Here is a 26,141-nt window from a genome sequence, read left to right as displayed (position 1 = left end):
TTTTCATAGGGGTATCTTTGTTAATTTGGCTTCACGAAATTCAATAATTTTGAGTGTATTCAATAAGCTGCTCTTAGATGAGGAACATATAGGATGTTCACAGAAAGGTTTTTTGCGCAAAGACAGAGGCGAGCAACAACATTTTTACTTTGTAAAATAATACTGCACGCCCTTAAAATTCTCAGCGCCATGCACAACAGATGGAGGTATTTAAATTCTATTCCGCGAACTCGAAAACAGGCGGGTAAATTATAGGCTGTGTCCGAAATGGCTCCATAAACTGTGGTATGCCGATTCAATTTGCAGGAAAAAGGATTTAAATGTTTCTTTCTGTTGGTGAACACAGCTGTCGGTCCGGAAGTCATTGTCGGCCGTGACGTGGTGGAGTCAAACTGGTGGCGGTTATAAGCACACGAATTCTGGTTGAGGAAGCCTTTTTCCTGCTTGTTTCCCACCGTCCACGTTTTTAAAAACATATTTATTAATATTCTGAATAATAAAGAAAAGGTAAAAAAATACAAACTATGAATTGAAAGCGGAGAAGAGACGGAAGTGCACGTTACGTTTCCGTTTCATCCGAAAGCTTTTCTCATTTGTATTCTAGATAGAGGTCATGGTCTGTTATAACCGGGGGTCTACCACAGTAGGTGAAGACTTGACCTCTTCAGTCTCCATCTGGGTTCTGGTCATATTCACAGCCCTACTGCTCTATTTTACTTCAGGTCAACTGTACAGTTTTATGGGGATGATTATTTATGATTTAATAATATGCTTCTGGATTGGAATACATACAAGTTTACTTGTATGTATTGATTTATTGACTAACTGGTCTGGGAATGTTGTTCACCAGTTCCTGCAGTGTTGCTCGTGTACGTTACTCTGGTGAATGCTCCTCATGTTCTCTCTCTGAAAGCTGCTCCAGATAACCGCTTCTGCTGAGATAATGTGATGGAGGTCCAGGTGTGTGTGTTCATAAATGTAAACATGGTTGGCATAGTCAGCCTGCACCCATTCTTTAGTGCTGGTGGTACGTCTCCCTCGCTGGCCTGGGAATGTGGCTCGTGCTTCAGTTTCTCCTTCACTGTCGGTCTTTCTGCCGGGATTCCATTCAGGCATTTGCCAGAGCCAATTACCTGTCTGCAGGTTTGACTCCAGTCCTGGAGGTGGTGCAGTGACTGCAGGTTTGACTCCAGTCCTGGAGGTGGTGCAGTGACTGCAGGTTTGACTCCAGTCCTGGAGGTGGTGCAGTGACTGCGGGTTTGACTCCAGTCCTGGAGGTGGCGCAGGGACTGCGGGTTTGACTCCAGTCCTGGAGGTGGTGCAGCGTCTGCAGGTTTAACTCCAGTCCTGGAGGGCCGCAGCGTCTGCAGGTATATTGACTTAGATTTAAATCTGGAGGCCCAAATCAGAAATGTGACACAGTTATCCTTTTACCATCTGAGAAATATTGCAAAGGTCCGACCGTTTCTCTCTCAGGCTGATGCGGAAAAATTATTGCATGGCTTGATTATTGCAGTGCTCTCCTGTCTGGTCTACAGAAAAAAGTAATTAGTTACAACGTGTACAGAATGCAGCAGCACACAGATGGAGGCCACCCACCCCCCAGGGCCAGTGTGGCCATGGGCTCTATTCCCAACCATGTACCCTTTTGTTTTTTGTACTGTGATCCCATCTCTCCCTGACTGTAACCCTCTCAAACAGATTGTTTTTGTTTTTTTTAATATTTGTATTTTTTATTTTTTATTAAAAAATATAAACACTGAAAATATATTTTAAAATAATAATTTCGAACCTTTCCCCCTGAGTCTCAGGAGAATAAAGCATAGTTGTTGAAATCTTTTAAAAAAACCATCAAATTGTAGATCGTCCTCTTTTCCTTGCGGGTTACATCCCCGCACATGTCCCAGATTATTAAAGCGCTCGCGTGACGAGTGGGATCAGTGACTTTAACTGGCTGATCATACAGAGCCTTCGGAGAATTAAACAAGCAGGTGACACAGTGGCTTCATGCAAGAGTCTGATACGGTGGTTTTTATGGGAAGATACATTATTTCTTTCGTCAAATACAGTGTCTGACCGCTCCTTCGGTTTTTTTTTTTTTTTTTAAATAGCCTAAAAAGTCCGCGTACAGGTAAGAATATGCAGCTACGTACTTCGCTGTTGGCTGTTTTGTATGCAATGTAACTTAATGTTTTGTTTTTTTCAACTACACTGTTATTTGTCGAGACGGTTAGAAATTAAGGCTCTGTTGCTATTTCTGAATTAATGTACCCGTACATTATCATTAATTTTATAGAATGATTTGCACAAAGTATTTACATATTTAGTGAAAGTGAAAGTGAAACCTGTTAGTGACGCTGTTTTTTTTTAAATCAAGTGGCTAGCTATCATGAGCATACCTAATTATCATCTTATTCAGCTTACATTTTCAGAGGAAGTATAGGTTATTAAAAAGTTACTATAAATAATTTTAATTTCGGTATCGCCTTTACCATATCAAAGCAAATCTCTTCTTACTGTGATAAAAAAAGTAAAAGTTTTGGTATTCTGAAAGTCGACGCACTTCCGGGCTACAGTCCACCTTCCCCGGTGCCTGCATTTCTTAGACTTCATAATACTCACTTAGCAGTATCGACTCATCGTAACCAAGTTCATTCATAAGTACATAAATCTGTGCGTGAAGGTTGCTTTGATGTCGTCATTCGTTTATACTGGGCGGGAGTGTAGTATAAAAGGGTAAGGAATTGGTCTTGTAAACTAAGGGTCGCAGTTTAGTTTCCTGGGTAGGGCAGTGCCGTTGTACCTTTGAGCAAGGTACTGCTAAATGTAATATGTTGCATTTACAACTTGGAAAGAGACTGTTTTAATTTTGTACAACCAATTTGCAGTCAACATTTTAATCCTTGAATTGTTTTTTATATCTTTTACAGTCACCAATGAGCTTAAGGAAGTGTTTCCTGTTTGTCCTCTTGACTACAGTCTTTCGCTGTAAGTGGAAACCTGTTTAAACTGGTATTTTTTCTGACAAAACATAATGTTCATATGTGTGATTAAGCTCAACGATTGCTGATCATAAATGTGTAAATGTATGGTTGTGACTATTTAAGGATGAAGGGTAAGGTTACTTGGAATGAATGTTTTAATTTTGACCTTAAGGGAGTATGGTGCACTGGGCACATTACTATCCGGTATTTCCAGCGTTATGGATCTGGTGAAGATATGTTGTGGTCGGGGTGCTGGGTGGCATTATAACAGAGTTGCGAAATTAAGGGGCAATCTGTGAGTGTTAGGGTGTGAGAGAAAGGTTGCAGCAAATGTATGAAAAAAGATTTTTTTAGGATGGTGAGAACTTGCAGCCATTTTAAAAACCTGTTTTCATTTTAATAATTATGTGTCCGTAGCGGTAGGAAACCAGGCCGAGCATGGACAGCCCGTGCAGCGGGTGCAGGTGCAGGTGAAGCTGGGGGACACGGCTGTTTTGCCCTGCAATGTCTCGGCGCACATGAACGGTGAAACAGAGGACGGCTTGTACATCCGGTGGGACACTAATGATGGACTCGTCTGTGAGTTCACTGAGGGAAAATCCCACCCTCATGGTGACTACCGCAACCGAACTGAGATTTCCAAGGAGGAGAACTCAAAGCATCTGTACCACCTCATCATTAACAAAACCAGGTTATCGGACAATGGAAAGTTCTATTGTATACTGGGCAAGCCAGATTTATTTATTTTTGGTGTCGCGAGTGTTCAGCTTATTGTTCAAGGTGAGAATATTTGGAAATCTGTACCCTCATTTCCAAAAATGCTTTTTTTAATTTTTGTATTTCAAAATGTAAAATTACAAAGGGCTCTGTTCCAGTGTATGGATGGGCCCCATGGTCTGGTATCTGTTAAGGCTCTGTTCCAGTGTGTGGATGGGCCCCATGGTCTGGTATCTGTTAAGGCTCTGTTCCAGTGTGTGGATGGGCCCCATGGTCTGGTATCTGTTAAGGCTCTGTTCCAGTGTGTGGATGGGCCCCATGGTCTGGTATCTGTTAAGGCTCTGTTCCAGTGTGTGGATGGGCCCCACGGTCTGGTATCTGTTAAGGCTCTATTCTAGTGTGTGGATGGGCCCCACGGTCTGGTATCTGTTAAGGCTCTGTTCCAGTGTGTGGATGGCCCCATAGTCTGGTACCTGTTAAGGCCCTGTTCCTGTGTGTGGATGGACCCCATGCTGGTTTTTGTTCCAACCACAAATGCAGAATTATAACTAGTTGTAAATTTTTCTTAATTAGGTGCTCTTCATGCTTAGAGGGATTATTTACCCTCTTCAACCACATTATGTCAGGAATAGCTAAGGATTCCACAAAAAATAAAATTCCCATATCCATACTGTGCTTATTGTGCTACATTGCAAAAAAATTACTTTAAAAGGTAAATTTTTTAACAGATCAAATTAAAGACTGAGGTGAGTCAATAGGCTTCTAGTTGGTCAAAGTGTGGACACCTGGCCACTAAAACTAACCATCTGGAAGATAATGAAGAATTCAAAGACAAAGCAAATTATAACGAGCCAAACCTGCATTGTGTTAATAAATTTCAGGAAATTAAACATGTTCAGGGGTCTACTGATTAATCTCGGTCTTTCAATTGGTCCAAAAAGTTTGCTACCGCTTCTATGTAATTGTTTGCAATAAAGCACAATATGAATATAGGAACTTTATTGTTCATGGCTATTTTTGACATGATGTGGCTTAAGTGGGTTAATAATCCCTCTAAACATGAAACGCACCCAATTAAGAAAAATGAACAACTTGTTAAAATTCTGGCATTGCAATTGTGGTTGGAACGAAAACCAGCATACACAGGGATACCATAGGAGGTTGGGAACCACTGCAGTAATGTATGGTGTAGTGTCACACACGTGGTGGTGCTGCCCTCTGCAGGTCTGGTGGAGAATCGCGAACTGCACGAAGGCGAGAACCTCTCCATTCCTCTCTGCTGCTTGAGCTCGCCCTACATCGAATTCTGTGGACCGGCAGGGAACTCCACTGCGGACGGAGTGTGCCAGGGGCTTACTGTGCGGAACGGATCCCTGACACTGAGCAACGTCACCGCAAAGGATCAAGGGAAGTACATTGTTCGGGAGAAAATGGGAGGAGGAGTCGTCCTGACCCTGACCCTCACTCTCAAAACCAAAACCATACCTTTTGGAAACCAAAGCACAGGTAAGAGGTGTATCCGTATTTAATCAAATCAGATCAAGTCAATTTTTTACAGAAAAGGAGACTCTTTATAGAATAGCAGAAAAAGAGCAGAAACCAGGCCTGAACCCCCAGATAGCACAGTACATATAGTAAAAAAAATCTCCCCAGTGGGGAGAAAAACCTTCAAATGGTGACGAGAAAAAAACTCCCTGATGGGAAGGAATCTCAGGAAGAACTCACCTATAGAGGGGGAGCCCAATGCACTAAAGAAAAAGTTGCACACTGCCTGCACCTGTTCTGAGTGTATTCAATGACACGAAACACCAGGTGTGTTCCTGCTTTGTTTTATTTCCAATGCTTTCTTTCTGTTCCAGACTGGCGCTTTATTGTTGGGGTAATAGCAGGAATATGTGTGCTACTACTACTACAAGTACTACTAGTGTACATTTCAGTGCGTGCTATTAATCTGTACACCAAAAGAAAGATGGAGCGGGAAACGAGGAGAGCAGAGCAGCCTGACGAACAGATCCCCTTAAGTGAGATTAATTCATCTGGGGACGTGGAGGAGAAGTGAAGACGTCTGTCCTCGTCGTCAGCGGTTGTGCAGGTCAGCAGGGATCCGCTGTGGTGATTTCGGTGCACGTGTCCCAGGACAAGGTGAAAGGTCACCGCCATCTTGTGTGTGTGATGCCGTGGGTGCGACCCAAAACTGAAAAAAATGCATCCTCCATTCCTCCACCACCTCCTCGTCTCCTCCCTGCCCCAGAAACCGTTCTGTGTGTCCTTCCCACCTCCAGTGTCCCAGTATTGGAGGAGGCGAAGTGGCCTAAGTTGACCCCCCGCCGGGCCTAAGTATCGGGGAAATTCTTTTTAAAAAAGTATTTTTAAGATGTTTTAAAACTCCAGTTACAGGTCTATATTAGATCGGCTAAGTCACATACAGATCGAATCATCGAGCTGAACTTTAAAACGCTTCTTCGAGAGATACCGGCTGTTAAGGGCTTCTACATATCGGGGAATGGGCGATTGCTGAGGCGGGCTCCCCCTGATTCTGCTGCCACTGGTCATACGCTTGCAGGGGAGAGTCGCTGAGAAACACCAGCCCAGCCCGTAAGTGCTTCAGAGGCATTGTTTTGTTCTTTGATTCACTGGAACATTAATGGATGGACTACCTCAAACTGTGAGCTCAGAACTTTATTACTGCAGTCCCTAAATCCCGATATCATTTCATTAAATGAGACCCATTTACCCGGTGACTCTTTAATTGACTATGAAGGCTATTCGTGGTACGGTAATAATAGAAATACTCACATAAGAGCCTGTAAAGCTTCGGGGGGAGTTGGAATTCTGGTGAAAAACAATTTGTTTGAACACTTTAAAATAAATGTGGTGGACAGATCCATAGATGGTATAATAGAGGTACGATTTGAACATCGAGAGCTGCAATATTGTTTTGTTATTTTTTCTTGTTATTTACCGCCGGAGGGGTCTACGAGAGGACGGGACTCCATTACTTTTTTTAGCCACTTGTTGGCTCAGGTGTATTCTCTGGACGTTGATGCTGTTTATGTGTGTGGAGATTTCAACAGTCGTATTTCGGATAAAGAAGATTGTATTGGGGACATTGATAGTCTTCCACCAAGAGTTAGCCTGGATTCAACTACAAACAGCCATGGAGAGTCTCTTATTGAATTTCGTAGGGATTCTAAGTGCTGTGTCCTAAATGGCAGACTAAACCCTGCAAACGATAACTTTACATCTATATCAACAAAAGGCAAAGCAGTGGTGGACTACATAACTCCCCATGACTGTTTGAATACATGCATAGAGTTTAAAGTGTTTACCTCATCCGATCTTTTGGATAGTAATGGCTCCGATTGTATTGGTTTGATAGGGGACAGATGTAGATTACCTGACCATTCTTTGTTGTTTTTAAAATTCAAAGTTTGTGATGGCATGGAGGATGGGTGCACTTCTGAGCTTGCTGTAACTCCAATTAAGAGTCTGCCTAGAGTTTTCCCTGTTTCCTCTCTTCTGACAGGTGTCGTTTTGATTTATTGGAGCTTATTAACAAACTTGAACATTGTCAGAAAACACAAGCTAATATTGACATGTTGTATAAATTATTATGTGCTATGTTATCTAAAGAAATGGTTGAATGTTTACCTGCAAAATCGGCCCTTGGTAGTAAAGGTAATGCATACCTTAAAATAGGTAGATCTAAACCGTACTGGAACTTGGAGCTCAAAAAACTATGGATTGATAGAAAAACAGCTGAAAATGAGTTCCTAAAGTGTAAAGATCAAATGACTAAAAGACTCTTAAAGGAAAAATTTAGTGCAGCAATCCACATCAGTTTTGGAACGAAATAAATAAATTGGGCACTAGGAGATCAACAAAAATTCCAATGGAAATTGTATTAAGTAATGGTGATCCTGAGAATAAAAAAGGAAATCATATTCCACTGGTTTTTGATGATACTTTTCTAAAAGATACATGTAATGCAAATTATGAGTTGGAGAAAACCATGAATCAATCTGGGTACATCCCAAATCAATTCTTGAATAATAATATCACACGGGAGGAAGTAAAGTGTGTTGTAGACAGGGCAAAGTTAAAGAAAGCATCAGGGGTAGAGGGAATCCCAAATGAAGTCCTAAAGTCTCCGTCATTACTAGTGGTGTTACGCTGCCTGTTTCAAACTTGCTTTGAAGATAGCATCATTCCTTCTGTGTGGTATAAAGCTATTATTAAACCGATCCCAAAGTCAGCTAAGAATGATCCAAGGGTTCCCCTTAACTATAGGGGCATCAGCCTTTTAAGTACAGTTTATAAATTATACTCAAACATTTTAAATAACCGGTTAATTCAGTACTTGGAAATGACAGAATATCTTGTTGATGAGCAGAATGGATTTAGGAAAAGTAGAGCTTGCATTGATCATATCTATTCAGTATTATCTGTACTTAGAGCCAGAACAGAGGAAGGAAAATCTACATTTGTTTGCTTTGTCGACTTCCAAAAGGCCTTTGATTGGGTCAATAGGGATCTGCTTGCCTTCAAGCTTATTAAAGCTGGGATTGATGGTAAATTCTACAAAGTAATTAAAACTTTATACAGTTCTCCAGTTGCCTGTGTAGAGATAAATAGCATGTTTACTGGATGGTTTCTTACTCCCTTTGGAGTCAAACAAGGTGACATTCTTTCTCCGACTCTGTTTGCTTTATATGTGAATGATTTGGCTCAACAAATTAAGGATGCAAACCTAGGTGTAAGTCTGGAGGATACAACACTTGGTATTTTACTCTATGCAGATGATATAGCCCTTATTGCTGAATGCAAAGTTGACTTACAAAATATGTTAAACCTTGTGAACTTATGGTGCTCTAGGTGGAGATTAACAATAAATCAGAGTAAAACCCAGATAATGCATTTCAGGAAAAAGGGCACAGCAAGAAGTACACTATCACTTTTGGACCATCACCACTAGAATATGCTAGTGTGTATAAATACCTGGGGCTTGCTCTGGATGAATTTATGACCTATGAGGGGGGGATAAAATCCCTAGTGACTTCGGCTGGGAGAGCGTTAGGCTCAGTGATTAATAAATTAAAAGTGTGCAAAGATCTTGGTTACTCAACATATTCACAACTTTATGATGCCTGTGTTTCTCCTGTACTGAATTATGCTGCTGACATATGGGGCTTTAAAGAGTCAAAAAATGCCAATTCTATTCAGAACAGAGCCATACGTTGTTTTCCGGGTGTACCTAAATTTGCTCCAGTTCTAGCTATTCAGGGTGATATGGGGTGGGTGCCTGGTCCTATACCACAAAAATGTGAGATGGTCCGCCTGTGGAACCGCCTGATCAGTATGCCAGAGGATAGGATAACCAAAAATGTCTTTCTTTGGGATAAATTACACCGCACCCCATGGACTAAAGAACTTGATGCAATTTGGTTATGGAGACTATACTCTTGTGTACAGGGTATATGTATCAGATGTGTCTGTAGCATTTCAATAGGTCTAGGATTTACTCTGGATCTGTTATATGCAAAATGTTGGTGTCATATAAGCCCATGTGGGCTGGGCATCCATGTGATGCATGACACAATAATAAAATTCATTCATTCATTCATTCATTCATTCATTCATTCATTCAATCGTTCATTCATTCATTCATTCATTCATTCATTCATTCATTCATTCATTCATTCATTCATTCATACTGTGGGGCGGCTCGGTTGAAAAGCTCACCAGCGACATCTGTTGGTTAAAACGTGAACGCAATAGGAAAACATCAGGCTGAGATCAGTGTTCTTTACCCTCATTGTGCCTAGAGTGACATTCAACCTTTTTACGGTCTCTGCATTCAACACGCTTCCAGCTATCACAAGCTAACGTTACCTAGCAAGCCACCATTTCTTATTTAGTAGGCTAACTAACCTCGTTACAAACTGCGTTATCACTTAATCTCGTTGGTAAGTACATTCTTTTTATATTAACTTAAGCAGTGCGTAGGTAACGTTAAACCAGTAGCATGGATGTAACGTTCGATATATTGTAACATCACATGACTTATTCATCGCCAACGAAATAACGACTTCACTTGTTTATTAATAACGTTAGCTTGATGACATTGATGTCCACGACAACGCTGTCATAAAAATTTTCCCGACCGTGAAAACTGCCTGACTTGTTTACATTTTGGACAGATGTGGCTACAGAGTAAATCCATCGCTGTTTCCCTCCCAGCACTTTCGACAAGTAATATCGGAAAAATCCTAGAATGTCTTCTTACGGTGAAGAGCGCCTGGCCGGCAAAGAAATAGCCAAAATTAGGCTATATCTAGAAATACCATCTTTGGGTAAAAAAACGCTACGGTTGAGGGGCAGGCACTCTTCACGGTAAGAAGAAATTTCAGGATTTTTTCGATATTGCTTGTGTCTAAAGTGCTGCGACAGAAACAACGATAGATTTACACAGGAGCCACATCTGTCCAAAATGTAAACAAGTCAGACAGTTTTCACGGTAAGGAAAAATTTTATGACAACGTGGTCAACTTAGCTAGATAGCCAAACAGTCAGTAACACAGATACTTCCTTGGTGCCATTTAGGGATAATGTCAAGGAGGAAAGATAGCCTACTGCAAAAGCAAAAAACCTTAGACAGTTTTTTAAATGTTTAAATGTGCCCAGCATTCCAAGGCTTGTTGTAAGATTCAATAGCCAATCAGGACTTGAATACAAGTTTTTTGTAGAGTGCAAAAACTTTGATATTATTTATTTTAATTTAATTTCTTTTGTTGTAGTTGAAAACACAGCATTCCAAGACTGTACGTTGTTGTCAGATTCTTTGTAAGACTCTGCTATGCTGTAAGTAGTTGTTGATTTTTTAAAATGTGTGTTGAATAAATGACTTATTTATAACAACATTCACATTACGTAGTCATATTTTCAAATCTCCAGTCAGCTTTTAGCGCTGACTTAATGTAGGGCCCTATGGAATCTGTGTCATAGCTTTTTAAAATTCTCAATTCCCCGATTCTGTCCGTGATTCTGTTATCACAGAAACTATAGGGCCCTACCTTCATGCTGCCATCAGTCTGTCGTTGGCCCGCACCGGGCCCCCGTCAAAAAAGACACTTGGCCGCCGGGCCGCTGGGCCCTGTCAAAAGATACTTGCCACCGGGCCTAACAACTTTTCTGGGGGAAACCCTGTTATCACGCAAAATGCCAGTTCATTTCAAGATCTAGACAGTGGAGTATAATGGGTAAGGAGCTGGTTTTGTAACCTAAAGCTTGCAGGTTTGATTCCTCTGTGGGGCACTGTGTTGTACTCTTGAGGAAGGTACGTAACTACTGGATAAGCTGCCTGTAATGACTGTTATTCTACAAATTCACCAAGACAGGGAAGCTGTTTTTTTAAATCTGCGTCTACGTGAATTTTGTTTAAAAGACCATGACTCTAAATATAAATAAGCTACCGTTATTTCAGTATATTAATATGCATTATAGTGGAGAGGTATTGGGACGCACCCCGTAAATACCTGATACCCTCCGCTGCCTGCTCCACTGCAGTGGGATATCACATAGACTTGTTCTCTGTGAAAGAGCTCCCCCTACTGGCTGATCAATGTAACCTCCAGGTTCCCACAAGCATCCAGGTGTAATGTTACATAACATAGCGTTATGGGCATTCTCCAGACCGTTCATATTTGCACAACACTTTTTTTGTTGCATTTTTGCATAGTGCCCATTTGTAAGGCTGGATACTGAATCAAGCTGCCAGCAGTGTCCTGTCTGGGAATCAAACCTGCAACCTTTAGGCTACCTGGCCAGTTCCGTCACTGTGATACCCACTAATGTTTTTAACTTTATCAGTATCGAAAGATCCAGAGGACATGGCTGTCCTTTCATTTTCACCCTTAAATGGCTGCTTCTGTTAATCGACCTGTTTTTTAAAATCGTGTTCTCCTATACCTCTATATCGGCTCAGCCACAGTGCATGCATGGTGGGGGCAGGGTTAGGGTTAGGTATGCAGTTCGTTACCATGGCTCCCAGGCTGTCCACGATGTGCCTGATCCCCGCTCTGAACAAGAGCATCTGCCAAGTGTTTATACTGTAATGTGCCATGAATTCAAATACAATGGTGCAATATCATAATTCTATTTTTACATTATATTTAACATTTATATATTTCATATTATATAGTGTATCATTCCGTTTGGGGGACGGCACGGTGGTGCAGCGGGTAGCACTGTCGCCTCACAGCAAGAAGGTTGTGGGATCGAATCCTGGCCTGGGCCTTTCTGTGTGGAGTTTGCATGCTCTCCCCGTGTCCACATGGGTTTCCTTCCACTGTCCAAACACATGCAGGTAGCCTAATTGGAGATGCTAAATTTCCCATAGGTATGAGTGTGTGAGTGAATGGTGTGTGTGTGCCCTGCGATATACTGGCAGCCTGTCCAGGGTGTAATCCTGCCTCTTGCCCAATGCATGCTGGGATAGGCTCCATCCCCTGCGACCCAGCCTGGGATAAGTGGGTATAGGTAATGGATGGATTGATGGACTTCAGCTCACACAGGTAGTAATTGTGTTCCTCAGATGTGTTTCACAGTTTACATTTTTTAAACGTTAATATCCTCATTTGACAATGATGCTGTATTGAAACTCACTGGTACAGGATAATGCCTACATGACCAAAGTCATTCTTTTAAATGCTTAATACTACGAGCGAACTGAACAAACAGGAATGAATTTTGTGATGTATATTTCGGTATTCCTGTACAGTAAACATGCACTAATAACGGTGAGAAACGGAATGACAAGTAATACTGTGAACAAAAATGTTTACCAAGTGCTGCTGCCCTCCTGGTGTGGAGTGTCATCACATCTGAGAAATAAACTTTTTTTGACAACTTTCAGAAGTGAGATTTGTAAGTGAAATTGACACACACATACATACACACAGCCACAGCCACACACACACACACACAGCCACACACATACACACACAGCCAAGCCACACACACACACACACTCACACACACACACACAGCCAAGCCACACACACCTTACGTTCTGCCTTACGTTCCAAATAAAAAGCGCAGGAAACGTGCTGTGATGCGTGCGATGGAGGGTGCATTCGCCGTTCCTCTGTTTTCATGTTGCAGTCCTGCGTGTCCGTCTCTTCATCCTTTACAAAAATGAAATATTTTTACCAAACTTTTATAAAATAATTATTTTTTACATTTTTCTTATATTTGTAGCACATAGTAGGTTGGTTACAGCTATATTTGTATTGTCCTCCTGTATGTAAGACCCCTGTTTCTGGTGTTGGGTTTTTATGAATAAACCTGCATCTGATAACCTGCAGCCCTGAGTGTGATAACTATCAAAGGTTTTTGTTATTTATATTCATACAATAATTTTTGCTTATCCTCCTGAGACCCTACTATGTGTACAGGGCATTACATATATATATATATGTATATTGTGGCCTTCCTAACCGCCAGAGGTTGTAGTTGCCACAGCAGTAGAAGAACCAGTGCAGTGAGTCCCAGAATCAGTTAACAGAAAACGCATTTATTTGTACTAAATATTGGGGGAAGGGAAGGGGGAGCAAAAAGAACAGAAACTTCTTCCCGGTCGGGGTATCAGTCTTCCTCTACTGGGTGAGTACAATCCTCCTAGAAAGACAAGTACACAGTGGTTAGGAGCATGAACTCAGCTCCTGGCCAGCCTCCACTCCTCTGTGTCGGTCTCCACTCCTCTGTCCTCTTCAGCGTGGGGAGGCCACTCCTTCCAGTCTGAAAGAAAGGTTACAAGTCACAATCCGAGACTTCCTCTTCTTTGGGTTGGCTCACAGCCGCTTACCGCCCCAGGAACGGCTGAGGTGAGGCCAGGCGCAATAACTCTCCCTAGTCCGGCGCAGCCCTCACTCCTCTGTGCTGCTCCTTATACCTTCTGTGAGGCAATCAGCTGAGCAGTCTCAGGTGTGCTGCAGCAGAGTGGAAAATTCCACATACCTGCACTCTGCTGCAGCCCTGTCCTTGGTGCTGATCCTTGGAGCTCACCTGGTCTGCAGCTTGCTGTCCCTGGTCCTGAAATCTTCCAATATTTCAGACGGGAGGTAATGCCCACTCACCACTTGTCCCAGCAGTTGCCGGGGGCGGGAGGCCCGGCCGCCCTGGTGCTTCTCGTGCTCTCCTGTGGAGCCCCGATAGGGCCTCGGGGCGCCACAATATATAATCAATGTTTACAACTAAATAAAATCAATGTTTGGTGTGACCACCTTCCACCTTTAAATCTACATCAATTCTCTTAGGTACACTGTCCTGCATTTTTATAAGAAAACTGGCTGGTAGGTTGTTCCAAGCATTTTGGAGAACTTTCCACAGTTCTTCTGCAGATTTTGGCTGTTTCGCTTGCTTCTGGCTCTCCAGGTAATCCCAGACACCCTTGATCAATTCTTTTTATCTGAAAAGTAGTCTGTTACTTAAAATATTACTTTATTTAACAAAATATAAAAATGTATCTGCAAACTTTCATTTTTTGGAAAATTCATGTTTGGAAATCTCAAATTTGCTCTTTTCTACTGACACACTAATGCAGAAAACAAAAAATAAAATTCTAAGACGAAATATATACTATATATAATATTTAAAAATCTAGGGTGCCTAAGACTTTTGCACAGTATATATACACTCACCGGCCACTTCAATAGGTACACCTGTTCAACTGCCCTCAAATATCGGCTCGCAAATATCTAATCAGCTATTCACGTGGCAGCAACTCAATGCATTTAGGCATGTAGACATGGCCAAGACGATCTGCTGAAGTTCAAAACAAGCATCAGAATGGGGAAGAAAGGTGATTTCAGTGACTTTGAACGTGGCATGGTTGTTGGAGCCAGACGGGCTGGTTTGAGTATTTCAGAAACTGCTGATCTACTGGGATTTTCACGCACAACCATCTCTAGGGTTTACAGAGAATGGTCCGAAAAAGAGAAAATATCCAGTGAGCGGCAGTTCGCTGGGAAAAAATGTCTTGTTGATGGCAGAGGGCAGAGGAGAATGGCCAGACTGGTTCGAGCTTATAGAAAGGCAACAGTAATTCAGTGCCGTTCAAGCCATTTTCTGTGTCTAGTTGTAGCCTACTTCCTGGTTTTCGACTTTTGCCCTCTTTTCGCCGTTTACGAATTTAGCCTGACTCCTCTGATTACCATTGCTTCTGGTTACGAATTCCTGCCTGTTTTTCTGTTCTGATCTCTGTACCCGTTTTGTGCCTTTGCCTGTCTGGAATTTTTGGACTGTTATGGATTTTCGACCTTCGCCTGGATTGTGGTTTACGGGACTGTTTGCTGATTCTGTTGCTTTGTTGTTAAACCGCCAAGTTCTTCCCTGATTTTTCGGGTCTGCTGTTGAGTTCTACCTCAGATCCTGACAACAGTGGCTTCATGCAAGAGTCTGATACGGTGATATTTCGTCAAATAGTGTCTGACCGCTCCTTCGGAATTTTTTTAAAAATAGCCAAAAAGTCCGCGTACAGGTAAGAATATGCAGCTACGTATTTCGCTGTTGGCTGTTTTGTATGTAATGTAATTTAATGTTTTGTTTTTTCAACTACACTGTTATTTGTGGAGACGGTTATAAATTAAGGCTCTGTTGCTATTTCTGAATTAATGTACCCGTACATTATCATTAATGTTATAGAATGATTTGCACAAAGCATGTACATATTTACAGTGAAAGTGAAACCTGTTAGTGACGCAGTTTAAAAAAAAAAAAAAAACCCCAGTAGCTAGCGATCATGAACATACCTAATTATCATCTTATTCAGCTTACATTTTCCGAGGAAGTATAGGTTATTAAAAAGTTACTATAAATTTTAATTTCGCTATCGCCTTTACCATATCAAAGCAAATCTCTTCTTACTGTGATAAAAAAGAAATTTTTGGTATTCTGAAATTCGACGCACTTCTGGGCTACAGTCTTAGTTTCCTGTGTAGGACAGTGCCGTTGTACGTTTGAGCAAGGTACTGCTAAATCTAATATGTTGCATTTACAACTTGGAAAGAGACTGTTTTAGTTTTGTACAACCAATTTGCTGTCAATTTTAATCCATGAATTGTTTTTTATGTCTTTTACAGTCACCAATGAGCTTAAGGAGGTGTTTGCTGTATGTCCTCTTGACTACAGTCTTTCGCTGTAAGTGGAAACCTGTTTAAACTGTTATTTTTATTGACAAAAGATAATGTTCATAAGTGTGATTAAGCTCAACGATTGCTGATCATAAATGTGTAAATGTTTGGTTGTGACTGTTTAAGGATGAAGGGTAAGGTTACTTGGAATGAATGTTTTAATTGACCTTAAGGGAGTATGGTGCACTGGGCACATTATTATCCGGTATTTCCAGCGTTATGGATCTGGTGAAGATATGTTGTGGTGGGGGTGCTAGGTGGCATTATTCCAGAGTTGTGAAATTAAGGGGCAATCTGTGAGTGTTGGAGTGTGAGAGAAAGGTTGCAGCAAATGTATGAAATAAGATTTTTTTTTTTTGGATGGTGAGAACTTGCAGCCATTTTAAAAACCCGTTTTCATTCTAATAACCATGTGTCCGTAGCGGTAGGAAACCAGGCCGAGCTTGGACAGCCCGTGCAGCGGGTGCAGGTGCAGGTGCAGGTGGGGGACACGGCTGTTTTGCCCTGCAATGTCTCGGCGCACATGAACGGTGAAACAGAGGACAACTTGTACATCTGGTGGGTCACTAATGATGGACTCGTCTGTGAGTTCACCGAGGGAAAATCCCATTCTTATGGTGACTACCGCAAACGAACTGAGATATCCAAGGAGAAGAACTCAAAGCATCTGTACCACCTCATCATTAACGAAACCAGATTATTGGATGAGGGAAAGTACTATTGTCAATTGCAAAAGACAAGGGCTTTTTCTTTTGGTGAAGATGTCGCAAGTGTTCAGCTTATCGTTCAAGGTGAGAATATTTGGAAATCTGTACCCTCATTTAAAAAAAAAAAAAAAAAAAAAAAGCATTTTTGTATTTCAAAATGTAAAATTACAAGGGGCTATTAAGGCACTGTTCCAGTGTGTGGATGGGCCCCATGGCCTGGTATCTGTTAAGGCTCTGTTTCAGTGTGTGGATGGGCCCCATGGTCTGATATCTGTTAAGGTACTGTTCCAGTGTGTGGATGGGCCCCATGGCCTGGTATCTGTTAAGGCTCTGTTCCAGTGTGTGGATGGGCCCCATGGCCTGGTATCTGTTAAGGCTCTGTTCCAGTGTGTGGATGGGCCCCATGGTCTGGTACCTGTTAAGGCTCTGTTCCAGTGTGTGGATGGGCCCCATGCTGGTTTTTGTTCCAACCACAAATGCAATTCCAGAATTATAACTAGTTGTTAATTTTTCTTAATTAGGTGCTCTTCATGCTTAGAGGGATTATTTACCCTCTTCAACCACATTATGTCAGGAATAGCTAAGGATTCCACAAAGAATAAAATTCCCATATCCATACTGTGCTTATTGTGCTACATTGCAAAAAAAGTACTTTAAAAGGTAAATTATTTTTAACAGATCAAAGTAAAGACTGAGGTGAGTCAATAGGCTTCTAGTTGGTCAAAGTGTGGACGCCTGGCCACTAAAACTAACCGTCAGGAAGATAATGAAGAATTCAAAGACAAAGCAAATGATAACGAGCCAAACCTGCATTGTTTTAATACATTTCAGGAAATTGAACATGTTCCGCTACATGTTCAGGGGTCTACTGATTAATCTCCGTCTTTCAATTGGTCCAAAAAGTTTGCTACCGCTTCTATGTAATTGTTTGCAATAAAGCACAATATGAACATGGGAACTTTATTGTTCATGGCTATTTTTGACATGATGTGGCTTAAGTGGGTTAATAATTCCTCTAAACATGAAACGCACCCAATTAAGAAAAATGAAAAACGTGTTAAAATTCTGGCATTGCAATCGTGGTTGGAACAAAAACCAGCATACACAGGGGTACCCCAGGACTGAGGTTGGGAACCACTGCAGTAGTGTATGGTGTAGTGCAGTGGTGTCAAACTCGTTGCCATGGAGGGCCGTGTGTATGCAGGTTTTCATTCCAACCAATTAATGCTGCCTTAATTGAGTCCAATTACTCATTCAGCCATATGCGTTTAACTGCATTGAAGCACAGAATATAAGAAAAATTTTATTTAGACAATGCGGGTCACCATAGATGTCGGGTCACCATTGTGCACAAACCTGCATCCCTAATTCAGCAAATAATTTAACTAATTATATAATCAAGATCTGAGGCTGGAATGAAAACCTGCATACACACGGCCCTCCATGGCAACGAGTTTGACACCACTGGTGTAGTGTCACACACGCGATGGTGCTGCCCTCTGCAGGTCTGGTGGAGAATCGCGAACTGCACGAAGGCGAGAACCTCTCCATTCCTCTCTGCTGCTTGAGCTCGCCCTACATCGAGTTCTGTGGACCGGCAGGGAACTCCACTGTGAACAGAGTGTGCCAGGGGCACATGGAGAGGCTTACTGTGCAGAACGGATCCCTGACACTGAGCAACTTCACTGCAAAGGATCAAGGGAAGTACATTGTACGGGAGAAAATGGGAGGAAGAACCATCCTGACCCTCACTCTCAAAACCAAAACCATACCTTTTGGAAACCAAAGCACAGGTAAGAGGTGTATCCGTATTTAATCAAATCAGATCAAGTCAATTTTTTACAGAAAAGGAGACTCTTTATAGAATAGCAGAAAAAGAGCAGAAACCAGGCCTGAACCCCCAGATAGCACAGTACATATGGTAAAAAAAAACTCCCCAGTGGGGAGAAAAACCTTCAAATGGTGACGAGAAAAAAACTCCCTGATGGGAAGGAATCTCAGGAAGAACTCACCTATAGAGGGGGAGCCCAATGCACTAAAGAAAAAAGTTGCACACTGCCTGCACCTGTTCTGAGTGTATTTAATGACACATAAAACACCAGGTGTGTTCCTGCTTTGTTTTATTTCCAATGCTTTCTTTCTGTTCCAGACTGGCGCTTTATTGTTGGGGTAATAGCAGGAATATGTGTGCTACTACTACTACTAGTACTACTAGTGCACATTTCAGTGTGTGCTATTAAACTGTACACCGAAAGAAAGATGGAGCGGGAAACGAGGAGAGCAGAGCAGCCTGAAGAGCAGTTCCCCTTAAGAGATTAATTCATCTGGGGACGTGGAGGAGAAGTGAAGACGTCTGTCCTCATCGTCAGTGGTTGTGCAGGTCAGCAGGGATCCGCTGTGGTGATTTCGGTGCTTGTGTCCCAGGACAAGGTGAAAGGTCACCGCCATCTTGTGTGTGTGAAGCCATGGATGCGTCCCAAAAATGAAAAAAAATGCATCCTCCTTTCCTCCACCACCTCATCGTCTCCTCCCTGCCCCAGAAACCGTTCTGTGTGTCCTTCCCACCTCCAGTCCCAGTATTGGAGGAGACAAGCGAAGCGGCCTCAAACTGGGCTCCTCGCCTCCTCCGGACAAAGGATTCCTCGATGCATCCTATCGCAGAAGTCTTTTCACATTTCTGGGCGACATCATCGCGCTCATGCCCACTTAGATGGAAATCCCATCCCTCAGGATCTGACATTACGTTAATTTTTACGCTAACCACCACCACGCTGTATATTTCACTCTAAATCTCCCCCCCCCCCCCTTTTTTTTCATGACACTTGTTACATGGTGCCCCATCCCAGCACTTTTTGGTAATTTGTATTTGTCCTAATACTGTAGCTCAGTGGTGTCAAACTCGTTGCCATGGAGGGCCGTGTGTATGCAGGTTTTCATTCCAGCCTCAGATCTTGATTATATAATTAGTTAAATTATTTGCTGAATTAGGGATGCAGGTTTGTGAACAATGGTGACCCGCATTGTTTAAATAAAAATTTTCTTATATTCTGTGCTTCAATGCAGTTAAACGCATATGGCTAAATTAGTAATTGGACTCAATTAAGGCAGCATTAATTGGTTGGAATGAAAACCTGCATACACACGGCCCTCCATGGCAACGAGTTTGACACCACTGCTGTAGCTTATTCTTCTGCCTAGTTGGCTTTGCAGAGGTTAGGTCAGAATAGTGTTCACTGTGAACTGTGTACTTGGCTAGAAATAGCTGTACAAAATAAGTGTTGTACCGTACTGAATCTGTGTTCAGCAGTTGTCTATGACCATGAAATGCACTTTTTGTACGTCGCTTTGGATAAAAGCGTCTGCCAAGTAAATGTAATGTAATGTAATGCTTTGCTTCAGTATATATCCAGCTCTATACATGGATATTTTTTACATGCTCTGTAAAAGAAATTTGTGTAAGTTACTCTGGATAAGCTGCCCATAATGACTGATATTCTGCAAATTCACCAAGACAGGGAAGCTGTTTTTTTAGCTGTGTCTACGTGAATTTTGTTTAAAAAAACATGACTCTAAATATAAATAAGCTACCATTATTTCAGTATATGAATATGCATTATAGTGGAGAAGTATTGAGACGCACCCCGTGAATACCTGATACCCTCCGCTGCCTGTACCCTCATTTACAAAAATTTTTTTATTTTATTTTTGTATTTCAAAATGTAAAATTACAAAGGGCTATTAAGGCTCTGTTCCAGTGTATGGATGGGCCCCATGGTCTGGTATCTGTTAAGGCTCTGTTCCAGTGTGTGGATGGGCCCCATGGTCTGGTATCTGTTAAGGCTCTGTTCCAGTGTGTGGATGGGCCCCATGGTCTGGTATCTGTTCAGGCTCTGTTCCAGTGTGTGGATGGGCCCCATGGTCTGGTACCTGTTAAGGCTCTGTTCCAGTGTGTGGATGGGCCCCATGGTCTGGTACCTGTTTTGGCTCTGTCTGCATTAATGGGTAGTGCGTCTGGTTGGCCGATAATGTCAATGTCTATGTTGGGTGGTACTTGTACTGTTTAATGTTTCAATGTCAACAGGAGATCCAAATTCTGTGTGGAATTCTATTTTCTGTGCGCAGGCCATGAAGAAAATGTTTCCGTTGTTTTCGGGAAAACGTTGGCGATAGGCCTGCCTGTGACGGAAAGCGCGAGAGTCCGGTTCATGCCGGCGTCAAACTCCACCGAGGCTGACGTGTGCACCGTGCGGCAGAACACGCTAACACCAGCCAATGCATACGCATCGCGCGCGGCACTCGAGAACAACACGCTACGGCTCGATCGCGTCACGTTCGCAGATGAAGGCAGCTACTCCGTCATCGACGTTGCGACGGGACACGTAATGAAGACCGCTGTGCGCTCGGTGGAAGGTGAGTTCATCAGGAGGCTGATGAGGACTGGCGTGGATTGTACCTTACTGAACCTGTGTTCAGCAGTTGTCTATGACCATGAAATGCACTTTTTGTACGTCGCTTTGGATAAAAGCGTCTGCCAAGTAAATGTAATGTAATGTAATGCTTTGCTTCAGTATATATCCAGCTCTATACATGGATATTTTTTACTTGCTCACGTCTACGTGAATTTCGTTTAAAAGAACATGACTCTAAATATAAATAAGCTACCATTATTTCAGTATATGAATGTGGGAGCTAAGTTACATTTATATATTTTTTAGTTTGATAAAGAAGGGCAGTCTGTATTTTTGTTTAATGTATTTTTTGTTTACTCGTTGAATGTAAGCATAATATTTTTTAATACAAGAACTCTGTGAACTTTGTTAAAAGTTTTCTTACCGTATTACGATTTACAGATTTTGGAGAACTTAACTTTGAATACTCCTGTAGGAAGATAATGCAAACTGTGGAATAAAATTACTTGTTCTGTCTTTTACTACATCGGAGTCCTGTGGAAGTTTTTCCAAGGCAAGTTAACGTACACGACTTAAGCCAAGGCAAACGTAGGAGCTGCAGCCCCCACATTCGTAAGAAAACCTAGCTCCACTTGGATGTATGGATATTTGGTGAAAGGTTTTTAAATCGCAAGGAAAGAAGCACAACTAATTCAAGATACAGTATCGTGAGTAAAGGTTCAATTCGCAACTCTCCCTATAACGTGCTGTGTAATTCCATGCGTTAGCTAGCTGACTAGCCCCGATATCATCGTAAAGGAAAAGCGGTTTCTTGCTGTTTAACCATGCTACTTTGTGGACAGTAATTATAAGACTCTGAACCGTTTCACATTAAGCTAGTTAAAGCCAGTTTTTCTCGTGAAGAATGGAGCACGGAAATGAAGATAGAGCTACAGTTGTGGATGCTAGGGTGGTGAAAGTCACAGCTAAGGCAATGGAGGAAAAGTTGTAACGTGCAGTTAACTCACGAAAGGCCAAGCTAGCTAAGTTAACTGGTAAAATGAATCAAATACGCCAATTAACGGACGACGGTGACGATGATAACTTAACAGTAATTCAAACCAAATTAATGGTGGAGTTCAACAGGCTGTTTGGAGAGTTCTGTGAATTGCATACCAATGTTAAAGGGATACTTCAACAAATTTCTGAGGAAGAAATGAACAAAGATCAAGCTAACTGGTTTGAACCCAAGGCTGATGCTTTTAAGGATTTTGCAGAGAGGGCTAAGGCTTGGATGGATGAGGCTCATTTACGCATTGTAGAAGCTACAAAATGCAATGAAGAGGTGCAGCCATCAGATAGCGTGTCCATCACATCTTTCTCCGCATTAAGGCATGGTTCCAAGGTAGCTTCTGTGCATTCTTCTCGTGCATCATCTTCTGCTTCGTCTACTCGTCTAAAGGCAGAATTGGAGAGAGCTACATTGTTAGCCCAAGCATCTGCTCTAAAACAGAGACAAATTTTACAGGAACAGGAAGCTAAAATAAAAAGAGAAAGAGAGGAGCTAGACATTCAAACTGCTTTAGCAGCATCTGATGCAAAAATTAAGATCTTGAATGAGTTTGAAGGGCTTCCTATCTCATCCAGAGCATCAAGTCGTGATGGAATTAACTCCTATTTGGATTCAAACAAATCTGTAGATTTGCTAGCTCATAGGCAACCAAAGTGTTCCTCGCTTACAGACAGGCAAGTAGCGCAGAGTAATGAAATTCGACACAATGTCCAGAGATCAACTGCTACAACTACTCAGCTAAGCAGCAAAGATTATCTACTCTACCTCCTCAAAACATTCCTGTATTCAGGGGAGAACCCCTAGAATACCGGCTGTTCTTAAGGGCGTTCGAACACGGAGTGAGGACAAAACAGAGAGCAGCAAAGACCGGCTCTACTTCATGGAGCAGTACACCAGCGGACAGCCCAGGGAGCTGATAAGGAGCTGTCTCCATATGGAACCTGAGCGTGGTTATTGTGAAGCCAAGAGACTTCTGGAAGAACATTTTGGAAATGCCTACAACATTTCAGTTGCATATATCAACAAGGCCCTGAACTGGCCTACCATCAAGGTGACTTTCTCACCAAGCCTATAGAAGACTGGCCTGAGAACCCAGACCACCCTGGGGACCTAACTACGGAGGACCCAGAGGTAAGGAACGCCGTGGTCAGTGCTACTGCAGCTGAAGATCAGAGGGATGCAGTACTGGAGTTCATACAGTACTTCTCTTCCTGGACTCGCCTTAGGAAGGCCGTCGCTTGGATGCTTAAAGTTAAGAGCACTCTGCTGAGTCTGTGTCGTAAGAGGAAAGAGTTGAATGCTACTCGCTCTCCATCCGAGATCAATAAGGAGATGAGGAACTTCAAGGCAGGTCTCTTGAGTGCAGACTCTCGTAAGCTCACTGTGGAGAACCTTACAGAAGCAGAGCAGGAGATCCTTCGCTATTGTCAAGGAAAGACTTTCTCCAAAGAAATCTCTGCACTTCAAAGGTGTGAAGGCGTAAAGAGAAGTAGTAGCCTTTTTAAGCTTAATCCAGTCCTCCAAGAGGGCATCCTCAGAGTAGGAGGAAGACTCAGCAGAGCCGCTATGCCTGAGGAGTCAAAGCAGCCAGCGATCCTGGACAAGAATCTTCACGTCACAAAGCTGATCCTCAGAGAAATCCACGAGAACCTGGGTCACAGCGGTCGCAATCATGTGCTCTCCAAATTGCAGTCCAAGTATTGGATCCCTGGCGCAAACTCAGCTATACGGAGAATCCTATCTAAGTGCTATGTTTGTCGACGCTCACATGGAGCTGCAGGGCAACAACAGATGGCCAACCTACCTCGAGAAAGAGTCCTACCAGACGAGCCTCTGTTTACCAACACTGGAGTGGACTACTTTGGCCCATTCGAAGTGAAACGTGGAAGAAGTACGGTGAAAAGGTACGGCGTCATTTTTACTTGCCTGGCCGTTCGTGCAATACACTTAGAGGTCGCGTCTTCACTGGATACGGACTCCTTCATAAGTGCTCTTCGTCACTTCATAGCTAGAAGAGGCCGAGTGAAAATCCTCCGCTCAGACAATGGAACGAACTTTGTTGGAGCCGAGCGTGAGCTGAAGAGAGCCATTGAAGAGTGGAATAGCTCCAAGATCGAGAACACTCTACGTCAGAGTGGCATCCAGTGGATGTTTAATCCTCCTACCGGATCCCACCACGGAGGAGTCTGGGAGAGGTTGATTAGGTCCGTAAGGAAGATCCTGAGCGCCACCCTGAAGCTGCAGTCACTTGACGAGGAGGGCCTACACACCCTGCTATGTGAGTCAGAGGCCATCATCAACAGTCGGCCTATAACCAAGGCGTCCAGCGATCCAAATGATCTGGAGGCGCTTACACCTAATCATCTCTTGCTCCTCAAGACCAAGCCGTCTCTACCCCCAGGCCTGTTCGATAAGCAGGATCTGTATGCATGCAGGAGGTGGAAACAGATCCAGTATATGGCAGACATATTTTGGAAGCGATGGACAAGAGAATATCTACCACAATTGCAAGAGCGCCACAAGTGGTCCCATCCATCTCGCAACTTTGCCACTGAAGACATTGTGTTGATTGTCGACGACTCAGCACCACGCAACTCCTGGGTCATGGGAAAGGTCATCCAGACAGTCCCAGACAAGTTTGGGCTGGTACGTCAGGTCCGTATCAAGACCAAGACCAGCACACTGGATAGGCCCATAACGAAGATTTGCCTCCTCCAGGAAGCTGAATGAGGCGGTGCTTATACTGTTTTCTTTCTAGGTGCTATGCGCGGGTGACATCTGTCTCCCGGTGTAATAGATGATGTAAACGGTAAATCAAGCAACAAAGAAAGAAGAGTGCTTACACAGGAGGACTTTAATTTCTTTGGCTCCACATGTTGTATATTTTGGTAATTGTCTCCGGTTAAGAGCACAATTAGGGGCCGGTATGTGGGAGCCAAGTTACATTTATATATTTTTTAGTTTGATAAAGAAGCGCAGTCTGTATTTTTGTTTAATGTATTTTTTGTTTAATCGTTGAATGTAAGCATAATATTTTTTAATACAAGAACTCTGTGAACTTTGTTAAAACGGTGACGTAGGTTACCGTCACTTTAAGAGAAGTAGGTCACTGGATTCGTAAAAAACGTTGTGCAGTTGCAGCTCAATTAGCTACCGAGCCACACGGTTTTCTTACCGTAGTACGATTTACAGATTTTGGAGAACACAATGAATATGCATTATAGTGGAGAAGTATTGAGACGCACCCCGTGAATACCTGATACCCTCCGCTGCCTGCTCCACTGCAGTGGGATATCACATAGACTTGTTCTCTGTGAAAGAGCTCCCCCTACTGGCTGACCAATGTAACCTCCAGGTTCCCACAAGCATCCAGGTGTAAACATTACGTTACGTTACACGTTATGGGCATTCTCATAGGGTTCATATTTGCACAACACTTTTTTTGTTGCATTTTTGCATAGTGCCCATTTGTAAGGCTGGGTATTGAATCAAGCTGCCAGCAGTGTCCTGTCTGGGAACAAGACCCTCCTGGTGTGAAGTGTCATGACATCTGAGAAATAAGAATTTTTTTTGACAACTTTCAGAAGTGAGATTTGTAAGTGAAATTGACACACACACACACACATACACACGTACGTACACACACACACACATAAATACACACACACACACACATGCATAAGGAAAGTAAGGTCAGACTCCTAACCTGATAAAGATCACTGCATCAGAACAGGATGTAGCCGGGGTCTGGCGTTACTTCCTGTTGGACCAACAGTTAAATTCTCTCATGCCTTATACTTTGACGATACCACTGTCAGAATCAATGTAAAGAATTTACATATTTTATTTCATTTTTTATTTCTATTTATGCAATGTTGTATTTTGACATTTGAATGTATAATGACTGGATGCCGCGCGGTGGAATGTGAAAGAGTTGTGCTTTGTCGCCCGGCAACAGTGAACAGGAAGTCACACCTGTAGCCTGACGGCGCAAACCAGACGGTCATTACGCAAGGCCGGAAGCCACGAGCCGCTAACGCAGAAACGCACGCAAGCGATCGCACAGGCTGCCGTGCAAACAT

The 26,141-nt window shown here is 42.6% G+C and overlaps 1 protein-coding gene and 1 long non-coding RNA gene across 9 annotated transcripts; both read left to right on the top strand.

The window, feature by feature from the left end:
• The first annotated feature begins 933 nt into the window (after nt 1-933).
• LOC118236334 lies at nt 934-19,347 on the top strand. 8 transcript variants are annotated; one of them, XM_035434646.1, is made up of 6 exons: nt 934-960; nt 2,931-2,988; nt 3,402-3,764; nt 4,926-5,050; nt 18,230-18,392; nt 18,749-19,347. In XM_035434646.1, the coding sequence occupies exons 1-6, from the start codon at nt 949-951 to the stop codon at nt 18,916-18,918; spliced, it is 891 nt and encodes a 296-aa protein (XP_035290537.1). In that variant the 5' UTR covers nt 934-948; the 3' UTR covers nt 18,919-19,347. The 8 variants fall into 8 exon arrangements, 7 of the variants coding, with proteins under 7 accessions (XP_035290537.1, XP_035290544.1, XP_035290553.1 ...); XM_035434653.1 differs by having other exon boundaries at nt 4,926-5,052; nt 18,244-18,392; XM_035434662.1 differs by having other exon boundaries at nt 18,230-19,347.
• Nucleotides 15,333-16,629, top strand: LOC118236372. Its single transcript, XR_004767022.1, has 3 exons — nt 15,333-15,727; nt 15,842-15,899; nt 16,315-16,629. It is a non-coding gene; the product is annotated as an uncharacterized LOC118236372 (long non-coding RNA).
• Nucleotides 19,348-26,141: the final 6,794 nt, after the last annotated feature.

The sequence above is a fragment of the Anguilla anguilla genome, chromosome 1 (assembly GCF_013347855.1).
Source record: "Anguilla anguilla isolate fAngAng1 chromosome 1, fAngAng1.pri, whole genome shotgun sequence".
Taxonomy (NCBI): domain Eukaryota; kingdom Metazoa; phylum Chordata; class Actinopteri; order Anguilliformes; family Anguillidae; genus Anguilla; species Anguilla anguilla.
The sequence above is the reverse complement of the archived record's forward strand: the minus strand, read 5'-3'. Positions and strand labels throughout refer to the sequence as shown.

What these genes read in the sequence shown, in the direction of transcription:
- LOC118236334 (XM_035434612.1), top strand. An exon ending in TGTTCAGCTTATTGTTCAAG is followed by an intron (nt 3,765 to 4,925) that starts GTGAGAATATTT and finishes TGCCCTCTGCAG; the next exon opens with GTCTGGTGGAGAATCGCGAA. An exon ending in TTTTGGAAACCAAAGCACAG is followed by an intron (nt 5,208 to 5,560) that starts GTAAGAGGTGTA and finishes TTTCTGTTCCAG; the next exon opens with ACTGGCGCTTTATTGTTGGG.